We start from the raw sequence: 18474 nt of genomic DNA, 5'->3' as shown, positions 1-18474 counted from the left end.
AATGCTGAAATAATTTGCATATGAAAATTAAGGTGACCTGTATTCTACAAGAGGGTGAAGTTTTTTTCCTTTATAAAAGGCAGCGTTATTAAAATTGGAAAAGCGTAGGACAACATATGCTGCTGAATTAATATACATAGATTACTGCTTCTGCATGACAGAAGCACTTAAAGCAAATAGTCCCGGCAATTTGTTGTTTGTTAGAAAAGCCTTACAAAGTATTTATCTTTCTAGAACATATACTATTGCTAACTAGATACACTGGATGTTTACAACCCAGAAAAAACAATCTGAACACTAAAAATAATGTGCGGAAGTCTCAAAATTGGACATTATTAACAGGCAGCCTGATTTATTGTATTATTGCCGTGATTTTATGGAGGTATTTCCTGCATATGGAGGTCTGGGTGTCTGCTCCACAAGTTTATATTACTATCAAATTATTACAGGCTATTACAAACACTCGTTTGGGAGGATCCATTGACTTTAATGGAGCTGTGCTAACAGCTAAGTGTCTGTTCCTAAAAACGCAGGTCTCTGCAGAGGCTTCTATATCTGTTTGTCAGAGAATAAAGCTCACAGAGAGGAAAAGAGGGGTAAAGTGGAGTTTTTCTACCTAGCAATCTGTTTCTCATACCTCTGTCTGGCAAAGGAAACGCTGCTAACGGATTTTTGCAGAATCCTGTCTCATGAGGTATCTTCCACTTTGCACTTACGAGGCGAGGCACAGAACTGCTCTTGCAGTCGTATCTATTTAACAACACTTCTAATTAAATCCGCACTCTGTACAGCCTGCTCTTGGGGTTGTCTGTAACCCCATCTGTTGGAGGCACCTCCTTGTTATGCAAGGAATGATCGGCCTCATCTGTCTATTAGAGTGGGTCCTCCACGGAAATTTGGGCTGGATCCAAGAAAAAGATCTGAGCACCCAACACGAGGGTTAGTGGGGTTTTAGCAGCTGAAGCCCAAAAGTGCAATTCTGATACCCCTTGTGTTTGTTCACGGGGGTTTCCTAAGGACACAGAGATCAGCCATTGTCCTCCGGGGTTTCAGACGTGACAAGCACGGGATTGTCCATCTTCAGGCATGTTCCTGCAGTCCTGCCTGGGGGGTTTCTGTCGTTATCCTCTGATGGGGCCAGATCTTCTGGGAACAAATGCGTAGGACAGTGTTTTAAATTACGGCTTTCACCACCTTTGTTAAAGATGGAGAAACTTATGCCCGTATGTCTAGCAACAAGGTTATTCGAAGAGCTAAAGATGAACTAAGCTCAGCCCAGACCTCTTCCTTCCAACCGTTCTTTTGGCAGGGCACATTCCTGGCTCTGCTGGGGGCAGTGTGGGTCAGGGGATTCAGCATTTCCTCCTCGGTGGCCTTGCCCTCGCTGATGGGGCAGCATAATTTGATTTTTTGCACCTCTCCAAATCAACTTGGGCATGATTAAGTGATTTCTCATTACAAGCGTGGCCTTATGCAAGTGCTGAATGTTACTGGAAATGTGGCTTCTAAGTAGGGCCTGACGTTTTGGAGCGGAGGGAAGGAGGAAAAGCCGAAGTTGTACTTCTGAAAGTAGCTGCGTTGATGGCATCGATCTCATCGGTGTGAGGATCACATTAACATCTAGTAGAAAAAGTTTGTGTGGGTGCCGTTGTTCTGAACACTGTTTAACACTGATCTGAACCAACTTAACCAAATTCAGTACAGTCCTGATCATTGTGAGATCGGGGAAATAAAAATTAGTAGGTAACAGTAACTGGGTCTCTTCTGAAAGATGTGACTGCTGGAACTACAACAGTAGACTTGTACCCTCTTTAGTATTAACCTTGTTGAGGACAGAAATTAGATCTGTGCGTGTCAATTTTCTTTGCTTGATGGGTCTGACTAGCCCAAAACCTCTTAATCACGTCAGTGTGAAGCAATGTGGTGTAAGTGCTGTCCTCCAATGCAGAACTAGGGCTCTCCTGGCCAAGCCCATAGTAGGAATTTGTAATAGTGTAGTCTTCAGTTTGTGACAGAGGAGGGAGCTGACTTCTTCACGACTTTATAACTAGTTACTTGTTTCTAGGAAATGCTTGCTTAAGTGAAGTAATGTGAGCAGTACTCAAATATTTCTGCATTAATTTAAAAACTCAATGCAAAAAATCATTCTTAGGTTTCTGGACTGACTGCTTCTTACTTTGATTAGTGCTTTACTGGCAATATGAAATATTCACCTAAAATTAGGAAGATGTTAATTTCTTGTGTATTTGAGTATTGCATGAGAACTTACATGTTGGACAGTGGCCATATGCAAGATTTAAGTGGGAAAATACAACAATTTTGTCCTATAGACGGTTAATGAAGTTAATGCTTACTGCATACGCTTGTTTTAAGACTAGATGGGAAAACTTCTGATTCATGCTTAGAAGTTTGGAAAAACTGTTGTATAAAGTTTTGGACTTGTCCACTTCAGCCTTTTTCTTTTTTTTTTTTAAACTTCAGTGGAAATTTTTGATTGTCAAAAGCTGAAAAGAGATTAAGCTTTCAGGGTTTTCTGTTCTTGATTTTAATTAAACTGACTTCTGTAGAAACTTCATTGAGAAGATTGGTGTTGAACATTTAAAATGACATATACTTTTACAAGTTTTGCATAGCACTGTTTCTGTGAAACCCTGTGGGAGGAGAGGTAAAATGGGGGAGAGACAATCTGCAGGACTAGAACCATATGGTTAAAGAGATTGGTGCTTGAATAAGCATGCCAGAAAGTTAATATGGGGATTTTAGAGTATGAGCTGTGAAAACTGGAAACAAGAGTGATGTAAGGTGGGGGGGGGGGGGGGAGGAGAAGGAGAAGGAAAAGTTGTCTGCCTATATCTACATTTGAAGCAGCTTTATTAACAAATCTCTTGTGTTCACCTATACAGCTCCTTTCAGCCTGGAAGCATTGAGACAGAGAAAAACTGAGCAGATTTCTTATGTACCAACTTCAATCTGCAAGATATTAAGCCCATTAGATATTCATATTTTTAGAAAACTGTTAAATAAGGTGTTGGAACATATTCACAGATATTAAGATTTCTTACTGCTTGGAACGTCTCAGTGGCAGCAGGGATGGGATCCAGGACATTGCTTAGAAGGTTTGAGCTTTTATCCTTGAGCTGATAAGGGGAGGAATATCAGTAAATGTCGTTGAAGACCTAATGCAGCTCCATCTGGCTTCTGGCATTGGGTCTATCAGCCCATGAGCAAGTCCCCATTGGATTTCCTCTGGGACAAAGTTAATGGGATTTAAGTCCAAGTCAGTAGGTATCTTGATGGGGTTATATCTGGAATTGAAGCAAAGATCCTTGAAGCCAAGAAGTTGAGTTGGAGAAAAGCGAGCAGTGCTTGTCATTCGGGAGCTGCTCACCCTGTGTGATCTATGTGTTAGAAGAGCACTGTGCTTATCACTGAATTCAGGATGAGTTAAAAGGAGGTTTTGCAGCTCACATGGTAGAATTATATTTTGTTTCTTCTCTTAAGGTATCTCAATTTTTGCTTTGTGAAAACAGGATGGAGAAGCAAGGATCTGGTATCTTTCTCATGGCCCCCCACTTTTCATCACACTGCTTTTTCTATCTGAGTTTCATTTTGGGGCAGCATCTGAGTTTGTTTTGGATATCACTCATAGCCCAAGCTATGATTCTAAAATGAGCTGGGAAATCTGGAGGTTTGTATATCTTAAAAATAGGCAAATCTGATCTTTAGGACTGTGTGCAAAGAAACAAAAGAGAGCCTAATTTGGTTCCAAAAATACCCCACCAAAATCCCCCAGAACAAGCCCAGGAACTGTTGCAGTTTTTCTCCAAGAGGTAGGAGATGGGAGATTATGCAGAGCATTGATTTGGAGCGTGAAATTCCTGTTTTGATGGTGGCCCTTTTTAGGAGCAGGAACAGCTTTTCTTGTGCTTTCCAGCATATGTTTTCTGGTAAATTACCTTCCACGTTCTTTGGAAGATGGGCTTAGTTTGTGAAGCAAAACAATGATATTCCAAATTTGCCTTTTTTCATAAACTGAGTTAACTAGTAAACAAGTGGTTCTTGCCCATTTGCTGTCTTGTTCTACAGATGGAGTTTTCATTTTAACAAGTCTAATGCAAACCTGACCAGAACTCCCTTTTTCTTCTGCTTTTATCTCACTTTCCTCGCCTTCTGTCACCTGTGGGTCCCAGTTCTGTATTTGCACTATTTACTCTTCTTTTGTGAGACAAAGGTCTGTACGGTGTCTGGAGGTGACTACACTAGCTGCTCTGTGTACGAAAGGGTATGCCAAGAATGATTGTAAAGGCAGTGAAAGAAAAAGAAAACCCAATTATAAACAGGTGAAATTTTGTCTTTCATGATTTTGATGCCTTTTCATCATCAATTTGTTACACAGCGTGAAGGTAATTCTCCTGCTGGTGTATATGGGCATTAGTCTGAAGTTGGATCAGTGATAAAGTAACATTTTGTTATTTCCACATTTGTTTGTGGAAACACTTGAAAGAAAGTAACAGATGTAAGGGCTGCACCTGAGACATCTTAATTTGATGTTTGTGTAGTTTTAGGTACACCATGGAAGATGATGGACTGTTCCTATTATCTTCTTGTCTGACTTCATCAAGTGCTGTCAGAAATACCAGTGAAAGTTCAAGCTATTGGAATGAATAGTGGGGTTTTTTCCCCCCTTGTTGAAAATAATGTAACTAGTTTCAATTCAAAATATCAGTACAGTAAAATCAGTGATATTTCGCCCCAGTAACGTTAATGTAGGAGATTAAATTGTCCCTTTACTTACCGAGTAATGTTTATCTGGGGAACTATCAATGCCCTATGGTCGACAAAGGAAAAATTCCTCTTAATGCTCTCACTAATGTCTCCACACCAGTGAGGATGGATGTTAGCTGATTGTACTGAATTAACTGCATAATACTGAGTGGCGTACTCTTGGCACAGTGCTTATGGTAAAATACAAGTGCCTATTCTCTGTTAAATGAAGTAGTGCAAATTAAGACGGTATTCTGCTAAGATTTCATAGACTTTTTTTATGAAGCAGTCATACTTTCCTGAGGATGGACTCTACCTAAATGTGAATGAACTCCTGAACTCTTTCTTTAATTAGTACTACACAGCTGGGACATGAGAAATTAATAGAGGTTGGGTTTGTCCATTTGAACTAATGTGTAGATTACCCTAAGCAAATGCAAGAGGACTGCAAGATCCAGTGGAAAGCTAAAGTCTACCAGGGAAATATTGGCTCTGGAATCCGTGTTTTAATCTGTGTTTCTTTAAGTCGGTATTAGCCCATCCCCTCGAACCCAAAACAAAAGAGAAATAAACCCAATAAACAAGCAAAACCCTCCCCCCAGCCTCAGTTGCACCTTTACTAGGAAACTGACTGAATTTTGGTTTTGAAATATTGGACAAACTGGTGACGCGTTTCACCTGGTCAGTAGCTTTTAAAGTTCTAGCATTGCAACAGAGCTCTTAGGTTTCTACCCAGGATGGAGTCCGTCTGCTGACCACAGGCCCGTGGGCTCTCTGCTCTGACTTGGATCCGTTTGTGCCCATGCCTTCAGTAATTCAGGATAACACTGCAGGTTATCATTCTGAAGCCAGTGCGCCAGAGTCCTTGAAAAGGGAAATGCGTTTTGACTGCCGTGGACTTCTCCCTGCAGCAGCTTTGAACGGAGTATCAGTCCATCTAGCAGGCTGGCCGAATGACTTCAGCTACTTGCTGCAATCCTGTAAGGCAATGCTGAAGTGCTTGTTACTATGATTTAATGGGCTGTAATTCTGTCACTTTTAACAAAGCACTTTATTTTGGTGAAGTCCAGCTTGCAGTGACTCACTTGGTAGCATTCTTTGCTCTTTCATGCAAATTCACTTTTATTTTAAAACTGATCCAACATCCAGAAAGGTTGGGGGACTGACCTATGCTCACTGCACAGTTTTGGTGTCAGAATTGAAAGAAAAATATGGAAGGAGTAAGCTAAGTTTACCTTTTGTTGGGACAGTACAATGGAGTAACCTTGAGACTTACTTGGGGTGTCTGGAGGGTGTACATAGGGATGGGAGGTGATGTATTTGTTACAGGAAACCTGTGATGCTTTCTGAAGCTTGCAGTTAAATTAACTGGCGAATGGCAAGGAATGACAGCAGGCCAGAAATGGGCAGTTATACCCATCTGTTAGTTATGGGCTTGCAGGGCATTTGTCATCCTTGGCTCTCCAAGCAGCACGTAACAAGCATCATTAACTGAATTTAACAGGTGGGCAAGTGGCAACAGGTACGGCTGAATTGTTCAAGTCATGCATTGAAGATTGAGAAACTAAAGCTCTTGTCTCATGTCTGGCTTTGGATGCTGGCAGCTTACTGCTGAAGAACATACTCTACCGCGATAAAGGCTTCATTCGAGCGCGCTGTCTGCCTTTTTTCATCTCATTATGTGTAGTCTTAAAATTACCAGTCCAACTCTGAAATACAACTCTTAGAAATGGTTGTATGCTCTCGGGGGCTCAAACAAAGCCTGTTGCTGGGAGTTTGTGGGCAAGTACAATTCATCTCCAAACATGGAGCAAGTCCCATCTGTGCCTTCTGACAGCGGAGTTCAGGAGAGCATCCCCCTACCACGGCTTTAGCAGGTGAGCTTGTGTTCTTGTTAGAGCTGTGAGCGGCTGTTACCAAGGGTTAGCGCATGTAGGCTCTGCAGCCTCTTTGCATCTGATGTACTAATTAGTGAGCTCCATGGACTGTTAATGAGCTGTATCAATGCCATTTTCCCCCTATAGCCCATGAAATTAAAGTAACCGAATCAGATACTTAGTGACAAAAAAGAATAATTCCAAACCATAATTCATCGCAGCCATTTTAAGTTATTCAGCAGTTACCTACGTCTAACACAGTACTAAATTGTGTTAATTCGCTGGACCGCACTAATGGCCTGACCCAGCAGGACAGCACATCCAACTGCACTCTGTAGAGCTCGGCCAGCATGAGCTGGCTGCAGAGAGGCAGTTTTTAGTCTGTGTTGAAGCCTTTACTATTTTTTCTTCCTTTAATAGTTAGAGTCCTAGGCTGATTTTCTCCTATCCAGTTTCATGCCTAGAATTAACTGTGCCCATATATAAAGCTTAGCAGATGTTCAAGGAACCAAATCAGATACTTAGCTCCAGTCTGACTTTTTTTAAACTGTCACTAGCAAGAGAGGGTTTCTGCTGTAAATGCTTCTTGGTACTTGGAGGCACTCTCCTCTAATGGCCTAACTCAGCCCAAAATTATAACCTTTGCTGTGTATGATTTTTAAAACACCCAACAAGCCAGCAACCCTGTACTTTGAAGGCTATAAGTCCATAAGAAGGGCCTGAAAGTGGAAGGGTATTTCAGCTAATGCTCTCTTTCTAGTGATACTGCACCCAACTCATCCCTTTTGCAGGAAGAGTAGACTGGAAGTTGAAATCTTGCTTTTAATGTCATTTAGGTCCTGAAATTCTAGACAGTCATTAGAGAAACTAAAAAATGGAGTCAAGTTCTATATTGCCCTCCATCACATCAAACAGCATGACTGCTTATCCCTTAAATCTCCTGTGTGGTTTATTATGCAGTGTAATTTATTTACACATTAGTTCATCAACAAGTAGCCTGTGAGTTTACATGGAAGGAGCACCGGCCAATGCAAATTCAAGGCACCATGCACTGAGTAAAGAAGGGAAAGAAATGACTCCTTTGCAGAACATTTATGGTACTTATATGTGATAATCAAGTCCTAAATCCCGGCCCTGTCTTCTTAATAGACATTTTGCATTATCAGCCATCACTGTTCTGTTCCAGGTGCCAACCTCCTGGGTGTCCTATGGGCTTGGAGCCCTTTGCTAGTCCCTTGAGGTCCAGAATGCTGTTTTAGGTGTCCCCAAAAGTCTGGTGGCTGCTCTGCACTGTCTGAACTGAACCATAATGTCCTTCCAAAGCCCTCAAAAGATTGTATGTCAGAGAGATTTCACTGGTAATGTGCTTCATCATCTGGCCAGGATCTGTTTTGATGCCTCTGAACACTAGACTTCCAACTGCTGAGTGCATCAACAATTTGAAGGGGTACATTGCTTCTAAACTATTTTATTGACAGTTGCAGTGATTCACTGTAAAGGGCTCTCATAAGCTCCTGGGTGTCCCTTTAATTAATTTTTTTTTTTTTTAATAATCTTCTACCAAGCTGGAATGTATCGGGAAATCCCTTCTTGTCTTTGAATGAGCCCATCCCATCTTGAAGTCTGCCAGAGGTGACCTGTGCCATCAGCAGCAGCATTTTTGTTGAACATTTTTTCCCCTTTGTCTGAACCAATGACTAATATACAGCAGTTACAAGAAAAACCTGTAAAATGCTGCTTGGTTTCCCTGTCAGCGTCCATTGTCACAGAGCATAGTATAGACATGAAATAAGACAAAGGCTCTGTTACTGAATTATTAGGTAACCTTGGGTGAGCCATTTTACTGTCTGTACTTAGACTGTGCTCCTCACCACCCTGCCATAGCTCGGACAATGTGCCTTAGATCACAGCACGCAGACTTCTAGTTACTGAGGATGTTTTGGCAGTAGGTAAATCTTGTCTGTGGAATGAATCCCATGTAATTGTGAAGGATGGGAAAAAAAAAAAAAAAAAGATTTAGAACAAAGTTGCCTTCTAACTAGTGTGCCAAGTGGGAATGCATCCGTAGGCTCAAATCCAGCTGTTTGGGCTTTTAAACTAAGGCTGGAGGAATGGCTTTGAGTTCTGAGCCTGAACCATTAACAACAATCCCACTTCTGGTTGATGCAGTTGCAGCTGGGAGGGAAGGGGTAGAAAGAGAGTTTTTGAAGAGGAAAGACTGATTAAAATGCCTCATATTTTAGAGCAGTAGGCATCTGTTGTGACTTGCATTAATAAGCGTAAGAGTAAAAGAAGGTGTATAGATTCATACAGATCTGCCAAATGTTTTTTTTTTGTGCACTGGTCTTTCAGCAAGTTCTGGCCAGTGCCAAAGCTGGATTTTGTAACTTGATGAAAAAACTTTGCAATACTGAGCAATATTGTGCATTCTAAACAGGCACCGAGACAAGATTACAGCTTCATTCCCTATTAGCAGCTGTGGATGACTTAGTGTAAAATATTGTTTCTGAAGATGTATACTGAATGAGAGGAAGGAGTGAGGTTTATCTCTCCACAAATGTGTCTCTCAGGGGAAGGAGAAATCTAGATTATTTTCTGTAGTACCCCAGAGAAGAAGATAGCTTGATGTAAACCAACTTTGATTTATGTAGTTATTATAACCTGATCACAATGAATAATGCAATATCGCTTACTCATAACACATCCACATTAAATGGGTATTCTGGGAAAACGAAATTGTCTTGTTGCCAAGTGCAGCGATATCTTTACAGACATGTGGACAAGTTTGCTGCTTATTTTACAAAGCCAGTGAACCAGTTTACACTTCTGTGCACCGTTTAAGTCATGCTAAACACATTTCATTACAAGTTAGATATGTTTACAGCTGTGTGATTCTTTCTAGTAATCCATCTACTTGTAATTGTTTTATATGTACATTGTGTTTTTTCAGAATGAAATAGAGCTGAACACAGCTGCCAATATGGGGATGAAGTGGACGAGGGACAAAGCTGGGCTGGAAAAGTAGAGGCGAGTCACAACCTTACGGAGGAAATACATTCAAATTAAGTACTTCCATTGTGTGAAGTCATGGAAATATTGTGGGGTCTTCACTAGAGCCACGTAGTCCCATTCAACATGACACATAAGGCATCATCATACTTTCCGATACCTAGAATGTTTTACTAGAAAGCAGTCCTCCAGTTTTTCACGAAGAAACAGCTACCTAATGGAGATCTACTGCTTCAGACGTGTGTGAACTGAATATAATTAAATGAATGAGCTGCAATCTGCCTTTGTTGGCAATATTTCATTTTTCTAGATGCAAAGCAAAATTCTAGATCCAATCTCCTCAGAAATTTCCTGCTGGCTGGGAGTTCTTTTCAGGGTTCTTTTATCACCTTTTGAAGCAGCAGTGACATACATATTAATGGTTTGGTTTTTTTTTTTTAAATACAGGAATTAAGATCCAAACACTTAGCACTAGCTGGCTAATTTCCTGTGTGAACAACACCCTGTTGGAAGGGATCTTGTACCTGGAACTCCAGTCCACTGGAGACTCCCTGGCAAAGCCCAGCAAAACACTCAAATAATTTTCCATATGCACCAGAGGTACTTCAGTGGGTGAGCTATCTTATCAGTCTTGGATAAATTGGCAGCACTTTTTTTCCTACCAAAAAAAAAGTTCAGGACATACTGTAAGAAATTTCTTGTGCTGTTGTGCTGTGCCTTTACTAGATTATCTGTTTCTAGAGGTTATCAGAGTCACAAATGGCAAGTTCCTGGCAATGGCCCAGGCTTTCTGGTAATCATCCCAAGCTGCATGATAGTACTTTCAGCTACTGCTTTTAAAAAAGAGCAAAGTTTGTGTTTATTTGATGGCAAGTTCGGTGTCCCTGTAAAAGCAGCTCATTGGAATTCTTTGTTTTAGGGCAGAGAGCAGAAAAACACAACACGAGAATAAAATAGGGCAGCTTTCCCTGAAGGCTCACTTTTTGTTTGCAAAGGAGAAATTTGCCAGATGAGACTTTGTGCAACTGTATCTGACCTCTATATCCCTGTTAAATAACAAACAAATAAGGGGTGGGATTGTTTGGAACTGAAGTAAAATAGGCTTGCTTTGCCATAGTGTAGCGGAAGCAACATATCTTAGTTTTAAAAAATAGCCAGTTTTAAACCCCCTGCCCCAAGATATGAAAAATAGCCTCTCCCCTCCAATTTCTAAATAGTTGGCTATTTCCAGATACTTTTTTAGATCAGTTGCTGAACAAAAGTATTGAGGGCAGGGGTAAACTTGCTTTGGGCTGAAATGCAAATTTTAGTTTCTAAATCCAAATGTCTGTTTCTCGTGTGGAATAGTTTGTGCTTCATGTATAAAGAATGACATTTTAGACACTCAGAAATCTAGCTCTTGGTTATCTTGCTTTTCTGATCAGTTGGGAGGCGCTGAAGACTGACAGGTCTCCCTCCCCACACCCATTTCCAGGATGGTCCAGGGGTTTGGGCCGTCACGTAGGACAGCAAGCCTCCAGTTTCAGTTTCCCTCTCTGCGTGAGAGTATTCTCAAACCACGACTGAATCATGAAACCCAGGAAAGTCAAAAGACATTTTTCCACTTTACCCAGCCAGATGCTGACCAGTTCCAGCTGAGGCTAACAGCTCCTTTTCTTCACGGTGTATTTCCAGTATCAGAAGGAGCATGGGAATGGCTGAGCAATCCTGCCTGGTTTCGAAGGCATAGCACTGAGAGGCAGGAATCCAAATACTCAGATTGCATCATTCCTTTGAAGTCACTCCTTCTTTGACTTCAGTTGTGGTAATGATTTATATCAGCTGGTATTTAGAGCCAAAAATAGAACTGTTTTGATGTGACCTTGGACATGCATATTGGATCACCTATCTGGGTTTCGGATGATCCACTTCATAAACAGTCGCATTATTTCCCTCGAGTTTTAAATTGTTACCTGCTCCATGGGCTGTTAGAAGCCAAAATTTTCAGGAGAGACCATAGGAAGTAGATGCTAATTTTTGATACTCGAATTAAATTTTGAGTTAGGCTTTCTTGGAAGATCTCACAGGGAGAGCTTTGTAAGTTTTAGGTGTTATGCAAATGATGACTATTACTGTTCTCTCTCAGCACATCAGATCCTGATTTGCTGTTTGGATTATCTAATCACTGTCAGCCCAAGTGCTTGGAGTGGAAGTAATTACAGCAGTACTTTCAACTAATTCCTATTCATGGAGCAGTAGTGAAAATGTTGATTTGAGGGATAAGTGAGCAAAGTATTCATGATGGAATAGGCACCTAAGAGCATTTGGGGCTGGTTCTTGTTGCTGCTGTCAGGCAGCTGTAACACTGTAAACAGTTCACATGCCGTCTTCAACTTGAAATACTGACAAGTCTCAGACGTGTACTAGATCATGATGGCATCAAAGACCTGATTACTTCTTCTGTCGTGTAGTTCATAACAGGGTCTGTGATTAGCTCTCTGTCTTGGGCACAACATCATCTCTTCTGTGCATTGACTGCTTTGAAGGGCTTTCAGTGCTCCTAGGCAGGTGCTGCCAAATTGGTTATTCATAGAATCATAGAATGGTTTGGGTTGAAAGGGACCTTTAAAGGTCACATAGTCCAACCCCCTTTTTTTATTGCTTTATTGCTAGAGGTTTAGGCTATCACGTAGTTTATGCTCTGTTAAGATGGTGCTGGAAGTTCACATGTGAGATACATGTGTCATGGGAGTAGAGAAATGGGACTGTGATAGCAGTACCCATTCTTGATGCCTCCATTATCTCATTTTTGAAGGTGCTAAGCAGGTTTCAAGTGAGGGGATATATCTTCTTTTTCAGTTTGTTTATATAAGCTCAGCAGAGAGGAGTTAACCGTCAGATCGCTAACATTAAAGGGATTCCAAACTGTATATTCAGGCAAAAAATTGTTCATTGTCTATAATCAAAACAAAATACTTTATTCTACTTTAAACTACTGTTGTGGACTCCCTAAGAGGAGAGAGCTGACTAGCTCATACAGAAGGAGGAGGAAGTTCAGGGGAAGGACCTTCACGACCTGACTTTCCTCCAGTTTGCTCAAGTTAGCGTGATGAATGCCATTTGTTCTTTACAGGTGTAGTTACTTGGGTTGTGATGATATTGTCCTGAGGCACTGGCATAATGTATTCCAACCCGAGGACTCTTTTGGTAGAGAATTGTTGTAGTATGGGATTGGAACCAAAACTTAAAGACCGGTATTTATATTGTATGCTGATTTGGCTTTTGCATCCTTGGAGGTACTTACATGTAACAGTTTTGGGTTTTGGGGTTTTTTTGTTGTTGTTTGTTTGTTTTTTTTTTCCCCAGCTGTGCCCTGATTCTGATCTAAATCCAAGAATTAGTCTTGGATTAGTCATTGTTGAACTACAGTAATAAATTCCAATAGCACCAACTTATAGCCATCTCCCATGCTTGACTGGAGTTGATTGTTAATATAATACTTATGCTCCTAGTGGCATTTGGAAGGGTGATAACCATACTGGATCTGTGCCCAGCTGGAGGCAGAGAAAAACTTTATTTGCTTATTTGTATTAGAAAGTTATTCTCCTGTTCCGCCCCTAATTCTGTGTGCTGCTGAGCTCACTGGAGCACAGCTACAGCTTTGAGATGCTTGCTGACCCAGAGAGGTGCTTCTGAGTGCAGATGGTCTGAGTAGATCATCACATTGTAGTTGTCCTCGTGTGTGTTGTACAATGGCAAATGCGTTACTAAAGGATTCTGTTCTCTTCTATGGTCTTCTAATTGCTAAAGTTAAAAATACAGGTTTTTGAAAAGCAAAAGGGCTGAATACTGAAAGTTTTGACAATCTTTTTTGGGTGGCGTTTTGGAGAGTTATTCTTGCCAGGTGTGATGAGGTTATCTAGGCCCAGTGAACAAGATTCTCAGAAGGCAAACGTAGAAAGTCTCCTCCAGTAGAAGTGGGTGCATATCTGAATTGCTTTTTTGGTGGTAAGCTGTAATGTTGGTCAGTGTCTAGTAATTTTTGAACAATTCAATTCAAACCCTTGCATTAAACAGAACAGGTTGAGTGGCCAATAAGCTGGAAAATTGGAAGAAAATCTTGATAGGTTCAGCTGGTGCCTGGCATCAGAGCAGCCTGCCCATATGCTAAATGCTTCTGCAGCCAAGTGGGCCAGGAGTATGAGTGCCCACATGCGAGGCAGAATAGTAAAGCTGGGGGGGAGTAATGTGGTTCTCTGAACAGCTTTATAGCAACAGCTAAAAGCTGGTGAAAGCAGCACAGCTAGTCAACAATCATTTCTGGGTACAGAAATAAAGCGATAGCTACTTTTCATGGACATAATTGTTTTGTGCTCAATACATTGGTTAGAAACCCAAAGGGTTCAAAGGATGGAGTTGCCTTGTCTGCTGGTTACCTGTTGGGTGCTGGCTTAGCTGGACGCAGTGAGGTGTTTTGATGGGTTTCGTCACTGATCACTCCAGTGAATTTGTGCTGCACTGGAGCTCTGCCAGAGCTGTGAACTACTTAATAATGGCTGATCAGATTTTTTGCTTTGAAGTCACACTAATTTTAGTGGCAGTTTTGCTTTATTTCTAACTTACCAGGTGTTACTTTGAAATTACTGATTAAATGTAGGCTGTGAACAGTTGGCAAGGCTTATAATTCTTTCCTTCTGTACAGACAGTATGGTATCTAAGCTGAGAGCTATGGTTTTGAATGTAAGAGGAGGGTAGAAAGTGCACCACAGTTAAAGAATAGGTGGGAAGATTGCAAGAAACGGTGGCAGAAGTTTGAGAGATGAAGTGGCTTAATGCTGTAGATGGAAAGGTGCTTTTTCAATCACTCTGCACAGTCTGCTCCAAGTGACTTGAATTGAAATTCAACTGGACCTTGAAAGCAAAACGCCCGTTGTCAGAATAGTCCTGGGTTCTACAGTTAAACAATCTGTCTTTTTTGTTACCTGGTGATTCAGTTCCTTCTCCCTTATGTATCTTCATTTACCCTTATACATAGAATATACGCTTACAGTTTTATCTCTCATACTTGCGTGATGCAATGTCCATTCCTACTTGTCTGCTCAAGCTTGCTTCATGTCTGTCTTAAGCATGCAAGACTGGAACCAGTAACAAATCCACATGGAAAAGTGTGTCACTTTATTTTTAAAAAGCTGTTTCCTAGAAAGCCCTGCATTTGCAAGCGTTAATTGCAGCTCTTTCTTCCTAGCACCTTTCACTCAAGCATGCACTGTCTTCATAAGAATTTCTGACTGTATCGTAATTCCAAAGAAATAGGATATAACTACCCACTAGCTTGATTTTATGTTTTGTCTAAGCTACTGAGAATCATTAATTGTAGCTCCAGAGCAACAGCCGATTTATGAGTTTAACTTCTATGTGAACATTAGTGATATTCAAGTCATTGGAGATGCCAAGTTTACTCTCTTGTGTTTTTAGATTTATCAGAGATGCTGGTTAGTATTCAAAAAAGCTTCAAGCAAAGGACCGAAGAGGCTGGAGAAATTCTCAGATGAACGAGCTGCTTACTTTAGATGCTATCACAAGGTAAGACTTGGTAATATGGCTGTTTCTCAAACTTTTGGTTTTTTTTTAACATACAACCAAGAATAAAATCTGAAGGTGACATGTATTAATTAGCCTGAAAATTGGAAATTTTTTTATCAAGGTCCTAAACCCACTTGTATGTTCTTTCCTGCAGTGAAGTAGAGGCAGAGTAAGTGTTCTATTTTCTGCTTTGTAGCAAACATCTTGCCAAGCTAATGGAAAATGACTTTATTTTTAGAGAAGATGTCCTTTCCTCTCCTCACCCCTTTAAAATCAGATCTGAGATACTTTGCAGTGACTACTATTCTTCATAATTACAGTGACGACCATCAAAAGTGACGTGGATTCAAAAAGCTGGGTACTTAGAGGTTCCCATTTTACTAGGATTTTGGATCTGTGGGAAGACAGTAAACAGCTACAGAAATGAAGGACAACATGCAAATTTTTCTTGCAGTGATGGTGTGAAAACCTTTGCTAAATTCACCGGTATTAAAAGAATGAAGTTTTTCCCTCTAATCGCTCTGGAGTTATGTGCACATTTCATATTCATCTGAGAATTTACATGTGTAATTCTCCTGGGCATGGAGATGAAAATAAGAAACCCTTTAATTTATAATCATTGTTGGCAAAAGCTTAATATATTAGAAGATTAGGAATTATGTGCATAAATTCCTAGGAGTCGGCGAGCACGGCTCAGCTTGAGGCTGATCTGCACTTACTCACTTTGACATACATTTAGGATGAAATCTTGAGGGAATTCTGAATCTGAATTCAGACTTGTCTGTCCACATGCCATGTAATCTGTAATTGATTGGTCATAAAACCTGTGGCTATTTGTAGTAAGTCATGCCCAGAAATAGTTCATTCAAATTTATATTAAGCAACTTTCAAAAGTAATGAGAAGTGCATTTTTTTTTCATTTGATGTGTGTGAGGGTTGCACAGTGTGTGTAAGACAATTTCCAGCTTTGTGTGAAACACTGCATTTATATTAGTATGGCTCTGTCAATTATTGATGCAAATCTGTATTCCTTCCATTGTATTAATGCAATATATTAGCAGCATACACTGACTTAAAGTTCACATTAGGTAATGGATATGAAATCCAAGGGGAATCTAAATGAGGCTGGACTTTTTTCTCTTCTTTCAAGAAGTTCTGTAGGTTAGCACTTGTTTGTCACATACGTAACCCAACAGCAGGTTCCTGCGTCTGGATCTGCAGGCTGAAGCACCACAGAAAGCCTCACTAGCTTGGAGGGATTTTCAGTTTTAAGTCAAGCTTAGTCTATAGTTAACAGTTACTTAATTTTAAGTTATTGCTTCTTCTATAAATTTAGTTTCTGGATTTCTCTGGTAGCTTATTTGACAGGAATAAACAATGGTCAAACTCCACAGTCAGTCACTGGGAATTGACTGTTTAGTAGCTGCCAGGTTCATGCTTTCTGCTTTTGAAATCTGTAACTGTACATAATCAGATCTGTAATATTAACAGTTAGAGACATTAAAGCAAACCCTAGTCTCGGCTGAAGTTTTGAGAAACATTGTCATCGCAGTAGGACATCTTACCCACATATTTTATGTGTGTTTTATCAGAACCTAGCCAAATCTAGGGGTTATTTCAGGCAGGATGAAGGCCTAGACCCAAATGTCTTGAGGGGAAGTGTGCAGAGAGATTTCTACCTTTTGGAGGAATAAAACAAATTTGAATGCAGTGTGTACTCCTGAAAGCACTGGTTCCAGCAGGGGTGAACTGGTATGTTATTTCCTAAGTCTCCTTTGGGAGGCGGGTGGGGTGTCTTGGGGTCCGAGTCTTAAGCTGAATATATCTGAGATGATCAGCCTGAGCTTCTATGGTTCTTTGGTGTCTTGGACCTGCCGAGCTAGACTGCCAGCTCCAATCACTCTGAGCCCTTCCCCTAAACTTCTGTCTGCTTCAGGACCCGAGTATGTAGACCTAAATGACAGGATGCAATGCTGTGGTTTCTGCCAGAAAGCCTGTAGTCCTCCGGTATAAAACGGAGATCTCTCTTCCCAGCACCGTGCCAGGTTGGATGCTGTGGATGCGCTTGCTGAGCGCCACTGGGTTGCAGACAGGCTGGACGACCGGGCAGCGATCTTGCTGCCGTTCACGGGAGCTACCCTGGGAAGATTGCCATCAGCGTTTGTTCTCCACGTTTATCACTCCTCTTTGCTTCTCTGTAATGAAGTAGTGCTAACGAAGTAGAGTGGCCTGGGACAGGGGGTTGTCACTTATGCGGTGTTGCTGTTTGGCAGTGGGGCACTGCAGTGTCCCCAGTTTTTCACTGCGGTGGTAAATGAGGCTGTCCTCGAGTTGTGGAGTCATCGGCCGTGCAAGTTGACAGGTTCTGTTTGTTTTTAATTAACCTTACTGAAAGGAAGCTAATGAATATTAAATAGCATTTTCTGGCTAAAGTGTGTTAACTTGCAAAGAGCGCAGGTAGATAAAAATAAGTTTCTTTTTAAAATAAGCTTTGTAAATGTGTGAAATTCTAAGGTGGTGAATGATGCAGCTTCTAACAGTATTAAATATGAGGTGTTGAAAAAGGGGAACATGTCACTGCTGCTTTATACCATTCTGTAGTTGAACTGATTCTTATAAAAAGCATAGTTAATTATTGATTAAAAAACCCCCAACAAACTACTTAATATGGCAGAGTCTTCAACTAGCACTACTTGTCACCTGGTTTTGATCTGTAATATTAATGGGACTTTGGTACTCAAGACATCATCCAGAGGCCTAGGACAGTCATCGCTGTTGTCTTGATACACATTTGGTCAGCAAGAGCAGCTGTTGTAATAACAGCTTGACGGTGCGTAGAGACTTTTCTGTGACTATTCTAATTCTGTTACTCCTGGACAGAAGGCTGCTTCTCGCTGTCTCTGACAATAAAGTCAATCCGACAAATGAGAAGCCCAGCCAGTCCCGTTAACATGTCAGGTGTCGCCGTGTCATAAGCTTGTGCTAATGAATCTAAGGATGAATGCAGTTCAGTCTGAGAGATGATGCTGTAAGTGGAAAACCTGACTTACAGATTACCAGTGTTTCAGAAATATGGTCGTTAACTTCCTACCTAGGTTCTGAAGTGATTCTCAAATGCTGTTGAAAGCAGTATCAAATCTAGAAAATTGGGGAGCCCCCGCTCACCCCATCAATCTCAGGAAAGGTTTAATCTGTCATAAAACTGTAGAGGGTAGAAAAAGAAAAATGATGAATGAAGCTGATTTTTCAATAGCACCTGCCT

The 18474-nt window shown here is 40.9% G+C and overlaps 1 protein-coding gene across 8 annotated transcripts in view; it reads left to right on the top strand.

Moving 5' to 3' along the window:
* The window catches only part of DOK5 (docking protein 5), an 81787-nt gene that overhangs the window by 42622 nt on the left and 20691 nt on the right, over positions 1-18474 (top strand). For all 8 annotated transcript variants that reach the window (XM_069804885.1, XM_069804826.1, XM_069804844.1 and 5 more), the window contains exon 2: positions 15105-15212. Coding sequence is in view for 7 of the 8 variants with exons in the window: in XM_069804826.1 (XP_069660927.1) it covers positions 15105-15212 (108 nt within the window). In the remaining variant the exon portion in view is untranslated. The remainder of the gene's footprint in view (positions 1-15104; positions 15213-18474) is intronic.

This window comes from Haliaeetus albicilla, chromosome 2, assembly GCF_947461875.1.
Source record: "Haliaeetus albicilla chromosome 2, bHalAlb1.1, whole genome shotgun sequence".
NCBI classification, from domain to species: Eukaryota; Metazoa; Chordata; class Aves; order Accipitriformes; family Accipitridae; genus Haliaeetus; species Haliaeetus albicilla.
Note: the sequence above shows the minus strand (reverse complement) of the source record. Positions and strands in the feature narration are given on the sequence as shown.